This window comes from Elgaria multicarinata, chromosome 3 (genome assembly GCF_023053635.1).
Source record: "Elgaria multicarinata webbii isolate HBS135686 ecotype San Diego chromosome 3, rElgMul1.1.pri, whole genome shotgun sequence".
NCBI lineage: Eukaryota > Metazoa > Chordata > Lepidosauria > Squamata > Anguidae > Elgaria > Elgaria multicarinata.
This window is the reverse complement of record NC_086173.1, coordinates 4,988,518-5,005,366: the sequence shown is the minus strand read 5'-3', so window position 1 is coordinate 5,005,366 and position 16,849 is coordinate 4,988,518. Positions and strand designations below refer to the sequence as shown.

Here is a 16,849-nt window from a genome sequence, read left to right as displayed (position 1 = left end):
AAGGGCTGAGTCTGTGTATGAAGAATAGGTACACGACAAAATGAGCATACAGCCTAGCACATGTCCACACAGGGGCATAGTATATGTTACATTGGTAGCATCGTAGCCATTAGTGCTTATAGCCTATCCTGCTGCGATTGAAGGCCCCTGGAACAATAAGACATTACTTTCTCCTCCCTCCACCCCCTGCTTGAGTCCCTTTGGTTCTCCTTTTCTACCAATGGCACCGGTGGCAGAGAGAGATCCTGTTCTTGCTTGTTACCTGTGACCTGATCGACAAGGATGCGAGAGGTGATGATGCGCCCGTATTGTGAGAACAGTTGCTCCATCTCTTTCTGGCTCATGGTCTTGGGCAGGCCACTCACGTAGAGATTGGCATCACGGATGGAAGCCGAACTAGGCCGTGCGTAGGATACCTAATGGGGGAGGCGATGGTTAGAAGGGGCCTTGAGAAGGGGCAGGGATCAGCCTTCTGTTTCAGCTTCCCGCACCAACCCTCTGCTCTAAAAGACACTTCCTTCCTGGGGAGTGCAGGATTACTTCCTCATACATTTCCTTCCTTGGTAGCCGCCTGCTCTGTGACATTTTTTGATGATTGTAAGCTCCTTGGGACTGGAAACTTGGTGTGGTTTTTTTTGTAGCTACTCTGGAAAGCATGTTAATTGTGCTTAAATAATAATAAAGATTTCCAAATGTCGTAAGAACATCAGAAGTGCCCTGATGCTGGATCAGGCCAAGGGTCCATCTAGCCCAGCACTCTGTTCACACAGTGGCCAACCAGCCATCGGCCAGGGATGAACGAGCAGGACATGGCGCAACAGCACCCTCCCACCCATGTTCCCCAGCAACTGGTGCACCCAGGCTTACTGCCTCGAGTACTGGAGATAGCACACAACCATCAGGGCTAGTAGCCATTGATAGCCTTCGCCTCCAGGAATGTATCCAACCCCCTTTTAAAGCCATCCAAATTGGTGGCCATCACTACATCTTGTGGTAGTGAGTTCCATAATTTAACTATGCGCTGTGTGAAGAAGTCCTTCCTTTTATTTGTCCTGGATCTCCCACCACTCAGCTTCATGGGATCACCTTGGGTTCTAGTATTTTGAGAGAGGGAGAAAAATGTCTCTCTTCCCACATTCTCCATACCATGCAACATTTTGTACACCTCTATCATGTCTCCCTTTAGCCTCCTTTTTTCCAAGCTAAACAATCCCAGCTGTTGTAACCTTCCCTCATAGGGGAGATGCTCCAGACCCTGAATAATTTTGGTTGTCCTTTTCTGCACTTTTCCCAGCTCTAGAATATCCTTTTTTAGGTGTGGTGACCAGAACTGTACACAGTACAGTGGTCGCACCATAGATTTGTGTAAGGGCAGTATGATAATGGCTATTTTATTCTCAATTCCTTTTCTTATAAGTGAACCGCCCAGAGAGCTTCGGCTATTGGGCAGTATAGAAATGAAATAAATAAATAAATAAAATTATAATGCCTAACATGGAGTTTGCCTTCTGTTCAGCCTTACGTACCTTCTAGACTGGTCTCCTTCCATCATCGGTATTGATATATTTGTAGCTTATTCTAACCTGAAGCCTCAGGGTATATAAAACATTTGTTTTTTTAAAAAAGAGAGGAGTTCCTGCCCTTTCTAAACTCAGATATTCAATCAGCTGTCTTCTTGCACCCATCTTGAGGCCAGTTTCCCTCACACTCTCCTCACCTTGATGGTTTTTGTCTGTAGTTTGAGCCCATTCAATGTGTTTATTGCTTTGTCAGCATCGTTGGAGTCAACATAATTGACAAAGCCGTAGCCTAAACTTTGCCCTAGTATGGAAGAAGAAGAAGAAGAAGAAAAAAAAAGAGGTTACACAGTGAAGAAGACAAGCTAACAAGGTAGAAGGGGGGGAAACATATAAGGAAACATTAATTTACACCAAAGAAAAAGAAAATATGAACTAATCTGAATACAATATTTCAAAACGAAAAGCAACGCTAGCAGCAGCAACAAATCTTTGAACTTTTTTTTTAGAAATCTTGCGAAATCTCCAACATTTAAAGTTGAAATGCGACTGAAAAACCCAAACTTTCCATTTTGAACACAAAACTTGACCAAGGTTTGAAATGTCCATTCTCTCAAATAGATGACAGAGCCAAACACTTATGCAAGACAGCTATCAAACATGCTCAAATATAATGGAGTAAAAAACTAGAGGTGGCCCCACTGGTGGATCCATTTTCTCCTCAGGAGATGACTGGAGGAATCATTTTATTCTCTCAGGGGCAGAACAAGCTCTCATGCCACCCAAGGGGGCAAAATACCACTACTGCTACGCTACCACTTTTGCCCTGACCCTGACCCCCAGCGCCCCCCCAGCTCGTCTGCCACGATGCCCACGCTCTGGCTATCCCTCTCTGAAGAGCTGCAACAGACAGCAAAAGTGGCCAGTGCGGGAGTAGAAGTGTCCCAGGAGTACACTTGTAGTACAGGTAATCTCCTTGGATACCTGTCCAGCCAGGCCAGGCCTGGCTCTGGGGAAGGACTACAATCTGTGAGAGAAAGAGATTTGGTCGGGGGGCGTCAAGATTAGAATGTGTGAGGACAGGAAAGGGACTGAGAGAAGCTACTGGAGAGAGGCCAACTCAGTTGCACATTTGAGAGCTCCATGGCAGCTAAAAAAAAGTGGGGTGGGCAACCAAAGATGGCCTCCAATTCCCGCTGAGAACTCCATGCAGACCAGAACAAGGTGGAAACGCTGATGCCGCCTAATCTCCAACCTGAGGAAACATAAGCTGGCACAATAGCTGAGAGGAAGAAATGATGATTATTTTAACAAGGCCAGGATTGGACTATAAATGTAGTTGTTTCAATAGACTCAGAATCATCCTGTTAACACAGAACCATCCTGTTAATACTGCTGTTGAGGCCTACTTAAAGTACCATCACACCGGGGCGGAATCGTATTTGCTTACCATCACTTCTCTGCCTGCACATTTGCTCCTCATTACTTCCTCTTTTGAAAGAGGACGTAAACAACGGGCACATGGTCCATTCAGTGGGCCGTTCTGATCCTGCTGCTTCTCCTGCACAGAGCAGGAGATAGCGGCAACTTCCATCTTCAAAAATAAGTCAGACTTACTGGGGTGTGTTTTTTTGTCGTGCAAAGAAGGTTAGAAGGGGCGGAAGGTGTGAGGGAGGCAGATGACGTCATGAGAGAGACCCGTGAAAATCCGTGAGTGCCCAGTAACGAGCATGCAATCAAACACTCATCCAATGGAGCAGTTGTGTCCAAACAAGGGATGGTGCTGGAGAGCTGTGATCAACTTTCCAAATGGGTGGTGGTGGTGGTTTAACTGAAATGCAGCTCCAATCAAACTGAATTGGAGTTGCAATGATGGGGGAATCATAGAATCATAGAATAGCAGAGTTGGAAGGGGCCTACAAGGCCATCTAGTCCAACCCCCTGCTCAATGCAGGAACCCACCCTAAAGCATCCCCGACAGATGCTTGTCCAGCTGCCTCTTGAATGCCTCTAGTGTGGGAGAGCCTACAACCTTCCTAGGTAACTGATTCCACCGTCGCACTGCTCTAACAGTCAGGAAGTTTTTCCTGATGTCCAGCCAGAATCTGGCTTCTAATCCTTTCCCCCTCTTGCCATATGTCCTCCCAAAATTGTTCCTCACAAGCTGCTTTTTCCCCAGCAAGGGAAAAGATATGGGGACCCCAAATCTTTTTCCTGCAGGTGAGAAAGTAGGATAATACTGATCCGAAAAGGAGGATAATTCTGATCTGAAAAATGGGCTACAAGAAAGGGGTTAAGAGAGCCCAACTTCCTCATTAGTGCTCAAGTCAAATATACACAACGCCTGCCTGCCGCATTTCAGCAAAAAGTATCACAAGACTATCTCTTACTTCCTGTCCAGTTTGGCCCTGGGACTGCACACAATGTGTCCCCTGGTTCTTTGCATCCATGGTAAATTGATGTGGAAGCTAGAGCTGTGGTTGGCACTATTACACCCAACATTTGAGGCCAAAGGCACAAACATTTTCAATCGTTTAACGTCATCTACAATCTCAGATCACATAGATCCACATCAAGGAAGTATCACTGGATGTCATAATGATGTCAAATGAAAAACATTTGCTAAAAATTCTCATACTCATCATTAATTGAGGATAATTTTTGAAGTACATTTGTTTCAGTTCTAACCTATGTTTATATACTAAAACTTCCATCAGCTAATAGGATGAGAGAGACATGGGAACCTGTCCCATAATTCTGCTTTTAGCACCCTAATAAAAGTATTAAGACATTCAATTAATACTAAACAACTCACTTATTAAATAAAATCACTTATATATGGAACTGCTATTAAGAGCATTTGGGGGGGGGGGGTTGATACTGATTTTAATAATATAAGTATTACTTTAATAGACGTCCCTGGTACACGTTCAAATGATCCATGAGCCCAGACGTGTGAACAATTCCTTTCCAAATGTACTGTATTTTCCCCAGATGTTGTTGTTGTTGTTGTTAATAATAATAATGATAATAATAATAATAATAATAATAATAATAATAATAATAATAATAATAATTTCCAGTCGCTCCCTAACAAGAGAGCTCCTGTTGAGGGTTCCCACTTGTTCAGATCTTATGTGGGGAGGTTTCAGGAGAGAGGGAGGAAAAGAAGAATGACTCCTTGCCCACTGTTTTGAAAAATCGTAGTGCTAAAGGGTTAATTTTTGGGGTTCTTGTCATCTCTAAATAGAGCCTCGTGTGGAGCAGAGCGGTAAAGCAGCAGTTTCTGCAACTGAAACGCTCCCCACGGCCTGAGTTCGATCCCAGCGGAAGCTGGTTTCAGGCAGCCGGCTCAGTTCGGTTCAGCCTTCCATCCTCCCGAGGTCGGTAAAATGAGTACCCAGTTAGCTGGGGGAAAGGTAATAACGGCCGGGGAAGGCAACGGCAAACCACCCCGCTATAAGGCCTGCCAAGAAAACGTCAGCAAAAGCTGGCGTCCCTCCCAGAGTCAGTAATAACTCAGTGCTTGCACGAGAGGTTCCTTTCCTTTCCTTTCCTGTCATCTTTAAACTTGAGTATTGCAATATAGTGGATAGGGATGAGTTTTCTGGATTGAGGAAAAGTACAACTTTTCCCTGTCTTCCCTCCTGAATCCTTCCCAAATAGTACAAGGAGGAAAAATGTCTTTTTACTTCATGACTTGTATCACCTGCTCCTAATCTAGAACAGCCACTTACCCACTGCCCACCCCCACAAAATAGGAAACGCATCACCAAAACAGGAGAGTAGCAGTTTGCATGATATTTGCAAATGCTAATTTAGATATATAAATGAAAATTTAGAAATAACAACTATAGTAACTGAATAGAAATCTCACCATAGTGAGGAAGACTGACTAGGTGATCTGCCCGCCTGCTGTACAAGTACTAACTCTTGATGAGCCCTGATTCTTCAATTTTAAATCAGATTTGGACTGGACAGCCTATCAAACAGGAAAGGAAAGGAAAGGAACCTCTTGTGCAAGCACTTGAGTCATTGCTGACTCCTAGAGGGACGCCTGCTTTCGCTGACATTTTCTTGGCAGACTTTTTGTAGCGGGGTGGTTTGCCATTGCCTTCCCCAGTCGTTGTTACCTTTCCTCCAGCTAGCTGGGTACTCATTTTACCGACCTCGGGAGGAAGGAAGGCTGAGTCGACCTGAGCCGGCTGCCTGAGAACCAGCTTCCGCTGGGATCGAACTCAGGCCGTGGGGAGAGTTTTGGCTGCAGTAACGGCCGCTTACCACTCTGCGCCACACGAGGCTTATTATCAAACAGGGGATGTCTTCAAATAGAGGACTGTCCTCTGCAAAGTAGCCACCCTATCAGGATACTCTAAACTGTTGAGGCTCAAGCAGGTCAATTCTCTCCCCCCCCCCCAAAAAAACTTTATTTTTTCTTTCTTTTCTTTTTCCCAGCTGATACCTTCAAACATGCTTAATCTTTGTTGGGTTATTTTGGGGTTTGCTTTCCTTTTCTTAATTTACAAACCAAGCCTTCTGCATATCTCAGGAATCTGTTGAGCAAGTATGCAGAAACTACGTGGTCTGTTGATGGCCCTGTTTCACCACAAAACTGATAAGACACAGGGATTACCAAGTTCAGTATTCAATTAAGAACTGGAAAATTCTCTGAAATTCCCACCACATGCTGAAGAGGTAATCCATTCTGCACTATACACTTTAAAATTTAAACTGAAAGATAGCTTGCCTTTCAAGTGCTGCAAACAGTAGTAGCAAAAAGATGTAGGCAACTCCTGGCTGTGACCTGCTGCATCTATGTAGTTTTGCTAGATCACAGTCAAATGCAGGGCGAATGCAGCGGCTGACTTTTAATTCAGGAGCTTTCAGTATCTTTCTACACATGGTGGCTCTAAGATAAGAAAATGTTGTGGTCTGCAGCAAACTAGAACAGGGGTCCTTAATGTAGCGAAGTTTAAAAGCCACTGATATTTGATAGAAAACCCAGATTGTTTTCTCTAACGACATTTTGTTCATTGTAAATATTACACTGTACCCCAAGTTGCAGTTTCACACATAGAGACTGGGTTCAGATGTTTGCACAGGGGGAAGAAGCCATCCCGGCTTCTCCCCACTGCCCCTGCATGTGAAAGGCCCGTTTGCATAATCCCCCGTGATGCAACACAGGTTGGCATGTTGTCCGAACCTGGCGCAGGGCACAGTGGAGGAACTTCACGCCCATTCTACAACCCACGATGTGCAGCAAAGGTTGCCGGGTGGGTACAAAGCCATCTCCACCATCCTGCGTACCAGGTTCGGACGACACATCACTGTGTGCTGCATCGCGGGGGATTATGCAAACAGTGGTCACGTGGGTGGTTGGGGGGAGAAAGCCACAACGGCTTCTTCCCTCTCAGTGATCATCTGAACACACCCAGACTGAATCTGCTTTAAATTCCACAAGCCACTGAAACAGGACACTCACAGGGGTTATAGATTTTCATATGGGATTATAAAAATATTCGTGTTATAAATAATTCAGATTTCATTTAACTTTTTTTATAGCTGATAAAAATAATTAAAATCCCAATTTGGTTAATTAATGTAAACACTAAAGGTTATTAATTTCATATGCCGGCGTTAAGATGCCCAGTTGTCAGTATATGAAGGCATGCTAATTATGATGGCAGAAATTACATTTTTCTCATTTGTTTAGGGGCCAGAATAGACGTGACATCAGAAATGTGTGATTTCCCAACATCTATTGATGGATGGATGGATGGATGGATGGATGGATGGATTGGGTTGAAAGCATCTGCATTTCTAGCATCTGGATGATGGCCATGGTATGGAAGGAGAGTTTTAATCCTTTCTTCCTATGTCAGTTTCCTTATACAAATTACTGCTGCCCCCTCCCCCCCCCAATCCCTAACTGCCAAGCAGCTATCAATTACAGAGATGAAACATCAGATGCCTGTAAAATAGCAGTTTTTGGTAGCGGTAAGGCTTGCACCAGGGAATTGGTGCAGGGGAAAAAGATTATGCTACTGCTCCCCACCCCATCCCACCCCAAAAACATGGTCTCAATCTGAATTACTCCACCGGCACCCCCCTGCTTTTAACACACATACAAATGTCAGTAGATGCATCTTTCATGGGATATCTAGATTGGTCTTTAGAGCAGGCAAGGGCAACTTGGGGCCCTCCAGATATTTTGGGCAATAATGCTCATTATCCCTCACCATTGGCTCTGATAGGAATTGTAGGCCTATATATCTATAGGACCAAAAGTTGCCCACCCTGGCTTTAGAGCAACAGAACAGTCATGTTCTAATATTTGATGGACAAGGGCCAGCCCTGTGAATATTGTTTTGTGTTTAACGAAAATGGGTATCTCCTGAATAGGTTATCTATACTGTGTTTATCAGTGTCAGTGGGTACATCTAAATTACAACTAATAGGCATTAAATATGTAAATAGCTGCTTTTGAACTGCGGTGTTGGAGGAAAATTCTGAGAGTGCCTTGGACTGCAAGAAGATCAAACCAGTCCATACTCCAGGAAATAAAGCCAGACTGCTCACTTGAGGGAATGATACTAAAGGCAAAACTGAAGTACTTTGGCCACATAATGAGAAGACAGGATACCCTGGAGAAGAGGCTGATGCTAGGGAAAGTGGAAGGCAAAAGGAAGAGGGGCCGACCAATGGCAAGATGGATGGATGATATTCTGGAGGTGACAGACTCAACCTTGGGGGAGCTAGGGGTGGTGACAGCCGACAGAAAGCTCTGGCGTGGGCTGGTCCATAAAGTCACGAAGAGTCGGAAGCGACTGAATGAATAAACAACAATAACCTGCAAACTACCTGCAGGAGTTTCCAATTAGATCCTTTTGTTAGAACTGTAATCTTGCTGTATTTATTTATAATTTAGTTAACTACTACAATGTTCGAATTGTGACGGTTTCTTTAGTATAGCCTGCATCTTGGAAGTCTTAAAATGTGGCTGGTTGCATACTGCCAAGGGATCTTGTAGTGTTCAAGCAAAGGTTGGAAGAACTGGTTGCTTTTGGGGCTTACGCTGGCAAAGAACAGACCTTGACCTTGAGCCAGAGGAATTACGAACTGTGCTTTAACGCATGTTGGGTTTCCTTCCTGTTTTAATAGAAAGGTGGTGGCAATGCTACACAAAATAGGGAGATAGATCAGCTCCATTTGTCCATTCTAGCATTTTCTTTTTAGTAACTCAGGAGACAGGGGGGCTGTGTAAACGCTCAGAAAGCCCCGGGGTGGGTGCATAGTGGGGCAGCGTCGATCGTGTGACGCAGCTGCAATCCTGCACCCACCCTGGGGCTTTCTGCAAAAACTGTGGAGAAAAAAATTGGGGGACTTCCTGCGGGACACAGCACCAACCTGGCGCCATGAAAACACCCCCCTGGAGTTAGAGCTGAAGGGATAAGAGAGAAATAACTCCCTGACATCAGCACTCAGGTTTGTGGCAATCACTCTCTTGGGCAAATGTAATGTTTGGGAACTAGATTAACTGCAGTAGCTAAAGTACTCTTATGTAGGGTGACCATATGGAAAGGAGGACAGGGCTCCTCTATCTTTAAGAGTTGCATTGAAAAGGGCATTTCAGCAGGTGTCATTTGTATATATGGAGAACCTGGTGAAATTTCCTCTTCATCACAACAGTTAAAGCTGCAGGTGCCCTGCCCTCTTTTAAATCTGCTCACTCTAGTATAGCTCCTGCAGGTTTAACTGCTGTGATGAAGAGGGAATTTCACCATATACAAATGACACCTGCTGAAATTCCTTTTTCTATGCAACTGTCCTCCTTTTCATATGGACACCCTACTCCTATGGATGTGGAAAGCTTAGGTTCAAATCCCCACTCAAGTATGAAATTCACTGGGTTTGATCAAGCTCTCTCTCAAAATAGCATACTTTGCTGCGAAAATGAGATAATTGGAAGGCAGGTGGGATATAAATGCCCCCTTTGATTTCGTTTGTTCTGTGAAACATCTGTGAAAGTAGAAATGCGGTCTCCTGAATATTTAACTACTTGAGAGCCACGCTATGAACATTTTATGTTGAAGGGCAGCACATAAATTGTATAAATAAATAAATAAACTAGTTAGTCCTCGGGACTGCAGAGAGCTTCGGCTATTGGGCGGTATAAAAATCTAATAAATAAATAAATAAATAAATAAATAAATATTTGATTCAAATTTCTATTCACTATGCAAGATAGTGCACTTGAAGTGCATTGCAGTCAGGGATTACCATTTGCAAAGCCACAAATCAATGCAGTAAAGTTTTCAAAGGGGTTGTCATATTTATTTGCTGCATAAATGGTTGAGAATTCAGATTTGCCATTTGTAGACCAGGGGTTCAACCAAATTTGAACTTCCTTCTTAATGAACTCCAACAATAGTCAGTATAAAATGTAGCGTGAATTGGTAGCAATGTATCTTGAGATCTGGTTTTATAATCCATCCATGGTTTGCTGTCATTATCAACCAGACTTCTTTACAAGTAAAAAGGTGGCCTTCACAGCAAGTAAAAAGAAATTACTAAATAATTATATGGAGAGCTATATCAAGTCCTGAGAAGAACACCTTCCTCCCCAAATGCACTTGTAAGTACTCCAGTTTAAATTCCAGGCTTGCCACTCCCTCATGGTCTAGCAAAGCTCATTCATGCTCCCAGACCCATGTAGAGGCTCAGATATCGCACCAAACTATAGTTAAACTTCCTTTTACTGGAACAAAAGCTTACGGGCAGAAGAATTGGCCTGCTACATGAGACCAAAGCTTCTTCTAGTCCAGTATCCTGCTTCTCGCAATGGTCAGCCAGATGTTTTTGGGAAACCCACCTCTCTACTCTTGTTCCCCTGAAACTGGGATTTAGGGGCACACTTCCTCTGATCTGGAAGTTCCATATAGCCATCATGACTAATAGCCATTGATAAATCTTCCCGAATTTCTCTAATCTTCCTGAACTTCTCTAATCAAAGCCTTCTAAGTCGCCAAAACCATATTTTACAGCAGCAAATTCCATAAATCAGTAATGAAACCTGCAAAGAAGTACTTTCTTTTGTTTGTTCCGAATCTACTGCCAATTAATTTCCTCTTCAGGAAGGTGTTCCCACCCACTGATCATTTTAGTTGCCCTTTTCTGCACCGTTTTTCCAACGCTACCGTGTCTTGTTTGAAGTGAGGTCACCAGAACAGTTTACAGTATTCCAAATCAGGCTGCAGCATGGGTTTCTACAAGGACATTATAATATTCATTTTATGCTCTTTCGCAAGCATGGACTTGGCTTTTTTCACAGCTGCTGCACGCTGAGCTAGCCACCATAACCCCAGGACCTCTTCCCTAGTTACACAATGTCATTACAGGCCCCACCATATAATTGCATAAAGTGAGGTGAAAAGTTAGGATCTTTTCACCTCACTTTATGCTATCATACATTGAACCGCATTTGCCATTTTGTTGCCCATTAATCCAGTTTGAAGAGATCTGTTTAGACCTCTTCAAAGTCTGCTTGGGGTGTCAGCAAACTATGGTTTGTCAAGATGTCTGGAAACCAGAGAGTTTCTCTGATCTGGTTTGCATGACACGATAGCCCACCATGGATTAATTTATCTGCAGGAGTTCTTTGTTGAGCAGGGCACCCACATGCACCATTTTTGCATGTGCTCGACTTGCCATGGGTCGTCATGTGGTGTGAACTCAGGCGGCAGGGATTGTTTGAAGGTTAGACAATGCCATGACAATCCATGTGAAGCCAGGCCTCCATGGGCACCTTGCAAAAGTGGTGCCCGCAGGCACCTGGCACAACATTACAGATCCCACAGGTAAATTAACCCACAGTGGGCTGTCATGTTGTGAGAAGCAGCTCCCCCCCTCTCTCTCACACACACACACACATACACAGATAAAATCTTACCTGTGATTTTGTCTCGAACCAGTTTGCAGGATTCAATCTCTCCAATGCTTCCAAAGAGGCTCTTGAATTCTTCCTGTGTCATGTTCTGGGGCAGGTAGTTGACTATGAGGTTAGTTTTGGAGTCGTCAGTGGCACCATTGGCACTAATCAGTGGCCCATTGGGAAGGGAACTGTTGCTTGTGGGCCCGTTGGACACTTGGGTCTCCATTGTGCTGATTATCTGCTGAAAACAAGAGGGAGTTGGGAAGGGGGTTACTGTTATGAAGGATTGGGAAGCAAAACCCAACCACCTATGTCAGGTTTGGGTGTTTTCATTTGCAACCTCGGGATGTTGGGATGGGTTAGGTTAGATCAGGCTAACAATAGGCTTGTCTGGATTAATCAGAACCATCTCTGCTCTGGCCTATCTAGAAACTTCTTTGTCTAGCCTGTCCTTCTCCCATAGCCTGGGATGTTGGAGAAGCACTTGCTCAATAATTATCCACATACCATGCAGGCAACCTTTATAGCACTAAGCCAAGATCCCACAAATGCCAACACACAGCTATAGTGTCGCTGCCGAGGCATTCAAAAAGGCTAGGAGAGAAAGCAGGAGCAGGTACTGAAAGTGGAGAGGGAGCAGAGTTTCATCCAGGGAAAGAGGGCAGTTGGCTCAGGCCTGATCCTTGCAAGTTCCACTCAGGCTCAGGCCTCGCTTTCATGCCTGAGCAATGTTCTGGGGTGAGGTTTCATCATTTGTGAATTTGGAGGTCTAGTTTCACTGATAACCCAAGATCCAATCCGTGTCACAGACAGCTCATCCTGGAGAAGTAGAATTGGCCTCCTGATTCATGTGTGCTTGTCACAGAATAAACAACATCACTGCACTTCACGCATGCTAGTTTTGCAAGGATTGTCTCCATGTAGGAAACAGGAATGTCATATGTGAAAGTAGCCAAAACACAGAACTGCACATAAAATACATGCAACAGAGTGCACAACCAGGCGTTATGCGAGTTGAACTTACTTGATCTATATCCTACCCCATCTCAAGTGCTTAGGAGAGGAAACAATACATTAATCACAAACCCCCAAATTATGTTGGCTAAACATAATCCAAAGCCAATTTAATCAAACAAAAATAAAAAGCCTTACAACAACACTTCCAGAAGATATCTAGACTTGGCCTTTATCTCCAGGAGAAGGGAATTCTTGAGTTGAGAAGAGACAAATGTGTAGAATGCCCTTTTCCACCTGCAGGTGCATATGCCATGTACAAATGCCATGGGCACGTCAGCCACATGTTTGCCTCTCTATACATAAATGGATTCACCAACCCTTCTGTAACCTCATAGGGATTTGAGATCATTACTCAATCCTGGAGGCCATCTTCAGTAAGTGGTTATAGCATGGGAAATATGATGAGAATAAAAAGGGAGCAACTTTGAGCGTGTATGGGGTTCCCACAGGTGTATTAAATTAGGGAAGGGGCTTCCACAGATCCTTAAATGAAAGCTGTCGTGATGCCAGGTAGCCAGATTCCGTCTGGACATCAGGAAAAACTTCCTGACTGTTAGAGCAGTACGACAATGGAACCAGTTACCTAGGGAGGTCGTGGGCTCTCCCACACTAGAGGCATTCAAGAGGCAGCTGGACAACCATCTGTCAGGGATGCTTTAAGCTGGATTCCTGCATTGAGCAGGGGGTTGGACTTGATGGCCTTATAGGCCCCTTCCAACTCTACTATTCTATGATTCTATGAGACTGTGCAACACAGACAAGGAGAAAAATCTACTCATTGATCATTGAATATGCTGATTCATATACTGTATGACCGAGAAGTGGAGGGGCACGGTCCTACATCTTGATCCTGTCATATCCTATGAACTTCCACACACTTTCAACCTCAACCGTCAGTACTGCAACAGTTCACACTCTATATACGTATTCCCATGCTCAATATTCACATGTCACCCAGCCTTTAACAACTTCAAAGGGCTCTTGTCACCAATCGATTGAAATATACTAATTCCAAATGGTAGAGTTGGTGTGTGTGTGTGTGTGTGTGTGTGTGTGTGTGTGTGTGTGTGTTAGGTCACAATTGCATCTGCAGAATGGCTCAGCTTTTCTGGAGCTCTGCAGGTCCCACTTAAACTTGCTAAAAAACCAAGAAAGTTAAGGTAATAATTGATTTATAGTGATTTTTTTTAAAAAAGGAATATATAAAAAATATAAAGAGCACTCAAAATGTACAATATACAAAAAGTTAAAAATACAATATAAAGGTGTTCTGTAAACTTGAAGGTCTTGGCCAGACACGTTTCGACTGGAGAATCCCAGAGTGTTAGGCCCTCTGAAGAGTTTCTGGGGATGGACTCAGAGGAGGAGGAAGCAGAACCAGTGCAGACAGAGGCTAGTGTCACGGCTGCTGAACTGGTGCCTGCTGGGAGTGGGGCCAACTCAGAGAATGAAGTGGAGGCAAAGTCAAGTAACAGTGTGCCGGTAATTAAACCAGCAGGGAGTTTGGCCAATTCAGAAGACGCAGAGGGAGAAGCAACAAACTTACCTGCACAGTTGCTTATGTAGCATAATGTGGGAAAGGAAGCCCGGCGCAGGTCTTTGCGTATTTATGCTAGATGCCAGCTCAATAAGGAACACCTGTAGCTGCCAGGGAGGGGTATTTAGAGAGCTGGGAAGCAACAGGAACTTTGCCAGAGATTAACTGAGCACCCTGGCGAAAGCTCTTGGTTCCTGTTTTGGATTGTGGTGACCTTGTATCCTGATTGAACTTCGGACTGGCTTGGAATTTGTGACCTGCTCGTATCCCTGGACTTCTGGACGGTTTTCTTGGACTCTCTCTACCTCTCGTAAGCCTTTGACTTTTGGAACGGAACTGGACTCTGACTCATGTTTAAACGTCTTGTACTCTGACATTAAAGAGTTAACTGTGTTGTTTCATTAGGGTGACCAACTGTCAGGATTTCCCCGGATTTCCCCTGGTTTTTGTTCTTTCCATGGTGTCAGGGGGGATTTTCTATAATTTTCAATAATGTCCTGGAATGACACACCTTCCCCTTTAAGGCTGCCATTAGCATGGCAGGAGGGAGTGACATGCTTTCTTGAGGCACATCATTCCCCCACCCTGAGCTCCAATTGAGGTCTTAAAGGGGAAAGTGGGTCATTCGTGGACATTAGAGAAAAGGCCCCAATTGGAGGGGATGGTGGTGGTGCAGAATGAAATCCTTTCCCCTCCTCCACTCCAATCGAGTTCTTTAAGGTGGCGGGGGAATAACGTACTTTCTGCAGGACTCAGAAAGCTGCTTCCCCACACACACACTAGGTGTCCTCTTTTTTGGTTTCCCAAATATGGTCACCCTAGTTTCATAGCACATGGTTGTTTGCGGAGTTTGTGGCCGAATTCTTGGGCTTGTCCGGGCATGCTGCCCACATCTGTATCTCTGTCTAATTAGCTGGTCTATTGGCAGCTTTCCCGGACACAGATAAAGATAAAGGAATTCTTGTGATTATTTACATGCACTAATATAGGTATGGTATTAATTAATACAATTAGTGCATGAAAATAATCACAAGAATTCCTTTATCTTTATCTGGGACTCTCCAGTAGAAAGATAACCTACCACTGCTATTCCACATTCAGGGGACTAGCTTCAAAAATAGGGGCTGACTAAGGAATTCCCAAAAATAAAGGATTAAATTCAGACTGCTATCTTAAAACACTGGGACCTGTTGGCTGATATACCAGGCTGTCACCGCAAACCAATTTTTGCATATAAAAGAGCTAAAAAACTAAAAAATATTCTGGTTCACAGCACCCTGAGAAAAAAATAAAGAGCAAGGCCAACTAGATATTATGTTTAAGAGAACTACTGGAAATTTCCCTTGTCCCTATTGTATTATTTATTTATTTATTATTTATTTAGAGTATTTTTATCCCGCACCTCAGCCAAAAGGCTCTCAGAGCAGCTTACAATGTATTATAGCGTTTGTGTCAATTGTGCTCAAATCAAAAATTTCATTAATCCACAAAATAATAGAAAATATATACTTCAAGTTATGTTTAATTGTGAATCTAAAGGAGTCATCTATATTAACCAGTGCCCCTGTCAATATTTTTATGTAGGTATGACTACCAGAAAGATAAAAGTAAGAATCTGTGAACATAAAACCTGCACTAAGAATCAGAAGTTGAATGCTCCGCTAGTGAAACACTTTGTGGAATTACAGCATACTGATAATGATTTATAATTTTGGGTCCTAGACAGTCATACGAGTTGTGGTAAAATATTAGAAAATAAATTAAAGAGGAGAGAATTGTTTTGGATTTTTACACTCCAATCAATGGTGCCAAAAGGGTTAAATGAAGAGTGTAACTGGTTACCTGTACTGTAGTTTTAAGCCTCAATGCTGTATTAACTGTATACTATTGGCTTTGTAACTGATTAGTTGTGGTCTTTGTTATTGGTATTTATTTATTTATTTATTACATTTTTATACCGCCCAATAGCCGAAGCTCTCTGGGCGGTTCACAAAATTATTAGAGTGCCTAAATTGATAATGTAAGGAATTATTGTGGTATCTAAGAATGACTTCAGCCTATTTCAGAGCACAGGTGTGTGCTGTAAACACTAAACCTAACAGATATTTTTTAAAAAGCCTCGCTTTGAATGGTTAGGTACAGGTAACAGTTTGTTGCCCATGGTAGCTGAAACACTTAGTAATATTCCTGATCTAGTACTCTGATTTGCCTTCTGTAGAACAAAAATAATTATAATTAAAAAAAATGTCGCTGTAGAGCACTGGTATTTTTTATGTTTGTGTATTTCTGGTTTTCCTTGACTTACTACTGCAGGGGAGTGATGTATTTAATCCTTTATTTTTGGGAATTCCTTAGTCAGCCCCTATTTTTGAAGCTAGTCCCCTGAATGTGGAATAGCAGTGGTAGGTTATCTTAGCACTAATTAATACTTTCTTAATACTTTATTAGTGCATGAAAATAATCACAAGAATTCCTTTATCTTTATCTGGGACTCTTACATATGTATGTTTGTTTTTCTTTTATACATTATGTAGTAATGGGCCATTGAAGAAGACTTCCAGTCAAAACGAGTCTGGCCAAGACCTTCAAGTTTACAGAGCACCTTTAAGGCTAGCACTTGCTTTGTGTGCGACCCGCATACACTAGTGCAATTTCGTTCCTTCATAGGGACATTTGTTCTGATTATCACAAAGCCTCTTTGCCAGGCATCAATTTTCCTATGCCTTCCAGCAGGCTGCTGATCCAGAAGAAGAATAGTGTAAACTATTGATCAGGCCATTGATCCTGCCATTATCTCAGGCCTCAGGCCAGAGGTAGCTATCATCAAAGAAAAAGACTTCTCTCCCA

At 43.2% G+C, this 16,849-nt stretch overlaps 1 protein-coding gene across 5 annotated transcripts in view; it reads right to left on the bottom strand.

The window, feature by feature from the left end:
* ELAVL3 (ELAV like RNA binding protein 3) overlaps positions 1–16,849 on the bottom strand; it is a 93,443-nt gene that overhangs the window by 15,581 nt on the left and 61,013 nt on the right. For 4 of the 5 annotated variants that reach the window (XM_063119166.1, XM_063119164.1, XM_063119167.1 and 1 more), the window contains exons 2-4: positions 11,467–11,689; positions 1,718–1,821; positions 263–416 (exon numbers count right to left, since the gene is read on the bottom strand). In XM_063119166.1, the coding sequence (XP_062975236.1) occupies positions 263–416; positions 1,718–1,821; positions 11,467–11,689 (481 nt within the window). The remainder of the gene's footprint in view (positions 1–262; positions 417–1,717; positions 1,822–11,466; positions 11,690–16,849) is intronic. The other variant, XM_063119165.1, reaches the window with a different exon arrangement.